This window comes from Etheostoma spectabile, chromosome 4, assembly GCF_008692095.1.
Source record: "Etheostoma spectabile isolate EspeVRDwgs_2016 chromosome 4, UIUC_Espe_1.0, whole genome shotgun sequence".
Classification (NCBI taxonomy): domain Eukaryota; kingdom Metazoa; phylum Chordata; class Actinopteri; order Perciformes; family Percidae; genus Etheostoma; species Etheostoma spectabile.
Window position 1 is genome coordinate 35,971,820 of NC_045736.1, and position 2,500 is coordinate 35,974,319.

A 2,500-nucleotide genomic window follows, 5' to 3' on the forward strand; every position below is an offset into this window, starting at 1 on the left:
GATTTTTTTATTCCTCTTTTTAGTCAACTTAAGCATGGGCATGTAAACTTATGAACACCACTGTGTACTGCATACTGAACAAAATTATAAATGCAAAACTTCTGTTCTTGAGCTGAACTCAAAGTTCTAATATTTTTCTATGTACACAAAAGGCTTATTTCTCTTAAATATTGTTCACATATCTGTCTAAATCTGTTAGTGAGCACTTCTCCTTTGCAGAGATAATCCATACACCTCACAGGTGTGACATATTAATATGCTAATTAGACAGAAGGATTATTACACAGGTGTACCTTAGGCTGGCAACAATAAAAGGCCGGTCTAAAATAGGCATTAATGCCATTACTTCAATGTTGTGGCTGGGAAAGGTGGAGCTAACTGTCGGGTAACACATCATGATTCATTAGTTGATTGTTGTTGAATGTTATTTATACACTTTGTATTAATCTGAATCTGTAAAAGAGTAACTCAAATAAAAAGAGTGCAGTAAAAAGTACAATAATTTGCTTTTTTTTTTAATTTAGTGAAGTAGAAGAACAAAGTAGCATAAAATGGAAATACTCAACTAAAGTAGTAGTACCTCAAAACTGCTACCTGAACTGCTGGAGCAGCAAGAGTAAAATGTGAAGCTGTGTAGACAAACAAAACAGAACTAAGATGGTGGCGCCCTCATATGGAGGGTTGACACACACACACACACACACACACACACACACACACACACACACACGCACACACACTTTAAAAAATGGAATTACATGTAGGCCTACTGTTCCAGACTATAATAATAATATAAATGTGTTAATATCAATGTAGCCCCACACACACACACACAAATACACACACACACTTTAAAAAATGGAATTACATGTACTGTCCCAGACTATAATAATAATATAAATGTGTTTATATCAATGTAGCCACACACACCCACACACACACACTTTAAAAAATGGAATTACATGTACGGTCCCAGACTATAATAATAATATAAATGTGTTTATATCAATGTAGCCACACACACCCATACACACACCCTTTAAAAAATGGAAGTACATGTACTGTTCCAGACTATAATAATAATATAAACGGGTTTATATCAACACACACATGCGACTTTAGGATTTGTCCGACAGTACCTGAACGCAGCACGGTCCTCTTGCACTTTAAGTTCGGATGAAAGGCTGTTGTGTAACTTGGGTAAAAGAGGAGAGGCGGTTGAATGGGGGACGGCTCGCAGTGACAGTTTGGAGAGGACTCGAACAGGTACAGTGCTACTTATGTTACAATGAAAATGGTTCTCTACTTCGGCGACTGAGCTGTGGCATTCAGCCAATGTGTTTCTGTCTAGGCTAACCTGCAGTGGCCATGTTGTGGTCATGTTTGAGATGTGATGTCTTCAAAGGGCACGTAGAAACAACGGGTAACGTTAGCTAGCCTACATGTTTATCTGAAATGTCATGTTGTTATCTGCTGGTTCTCACAGCTGATAAGCCTTCTCTTTACCGTTGAACCTCCAGTAGCCTATAGGGCTTTTTTTGTTCAAACTGACAGGGAACCAGCGGTGAACTGGTTAAAGGGAACCATCGTTTTCCGGTACTTTATTCCTCTTTTACATAACGTTATACTGACGACCTTAGACTGTAGATAAGACTGTATGACGACTCATTTTGAGCTGCGTAGAACGGAGTTTTACATCATTTTCTTATTCTTCTTTTGAAAAACGATAGTAACTCAACGTCCACTTACTTTCTGGAGCTTTCAACCCTGTCATCAGTGTCTGTGTTAGTTTACCTTGTAGCCTACGTTCACATATTTACATTATTATCAGATCAGTGATTTGTGCAGCCAACGTACACAGTGACAAACTGCACGACATTCATTTAAGATTAAGATTCATTTATTAGTCCCACAAGGGGAAATTACAATTTACATTCTGTTGTTATTACCCACAGATGCTCAGTACCTGTACATGCAGTAAATGGATCTATGTCATAGTGGGGGGGGCGCCCCGAGCAGTTGGGGGTTTGATGCATTGCTCAAGAGCACCTTGGCAGTGCCAAGGGGGGGGACTGGCACCTCTCCAGCTACCGTGTGAGGACTTGAACCAGCGACCCTCCGGTTACCAACCCAACTCCCTACTGACTGAGCCCCATTTACTGAAAACAAATAACTTAAAAGTAATATGTACCCAAAATGAAAAACAAACCATGAAGATAGTCATATTATGTTTATTACATTATTTTACCAAAACTTAATGTTGTTAATTAATACCTGTAATATTTCTGAAAACAAACTACACACGCCTACTGTGTAGCCTACGGCACAGTTTTATTTTTGTGAAAAAACTGTGAATTATGTAAAGATTAACCTATTTAAAGTGATTAGTGATTAGCGATTTTGTTTTGGGACATATACATAAATAAGCAACCGGTGAGATAGCTAGTATGGGTCAAACTCCAGAACTGGATCTTCTTTTCCCTGCATAAGACCCTCCCTG

The 2,500-nt window shown here is 38.6% G+C and overlaps 1 protein-coding gene across 1 annotated transcript in view; it reads left to right on the forward strand.

Annotated features, from left to right (window-relative positions):
• The first annotated feature begins 1,151 nt into the window (after nt 1-1,151).
• LOC116687950 (monoacylglycerol lipase abhd6-B) overlaps nt 1,152-2,500 on the forward strand; it is a 17,734-nt gene continuing 16,385 nt past the window's right edge. Inside the window, 1 exon segment of the mRNA XM_032513693.1 lies at nt 1,152-1,266. Within this exon segment, the coding sequence (XP_032369584.1) occupies nt 1,177-1,266 (90 nt within the window). The 5' untranslated portion in view covers nt 1,152-1,176.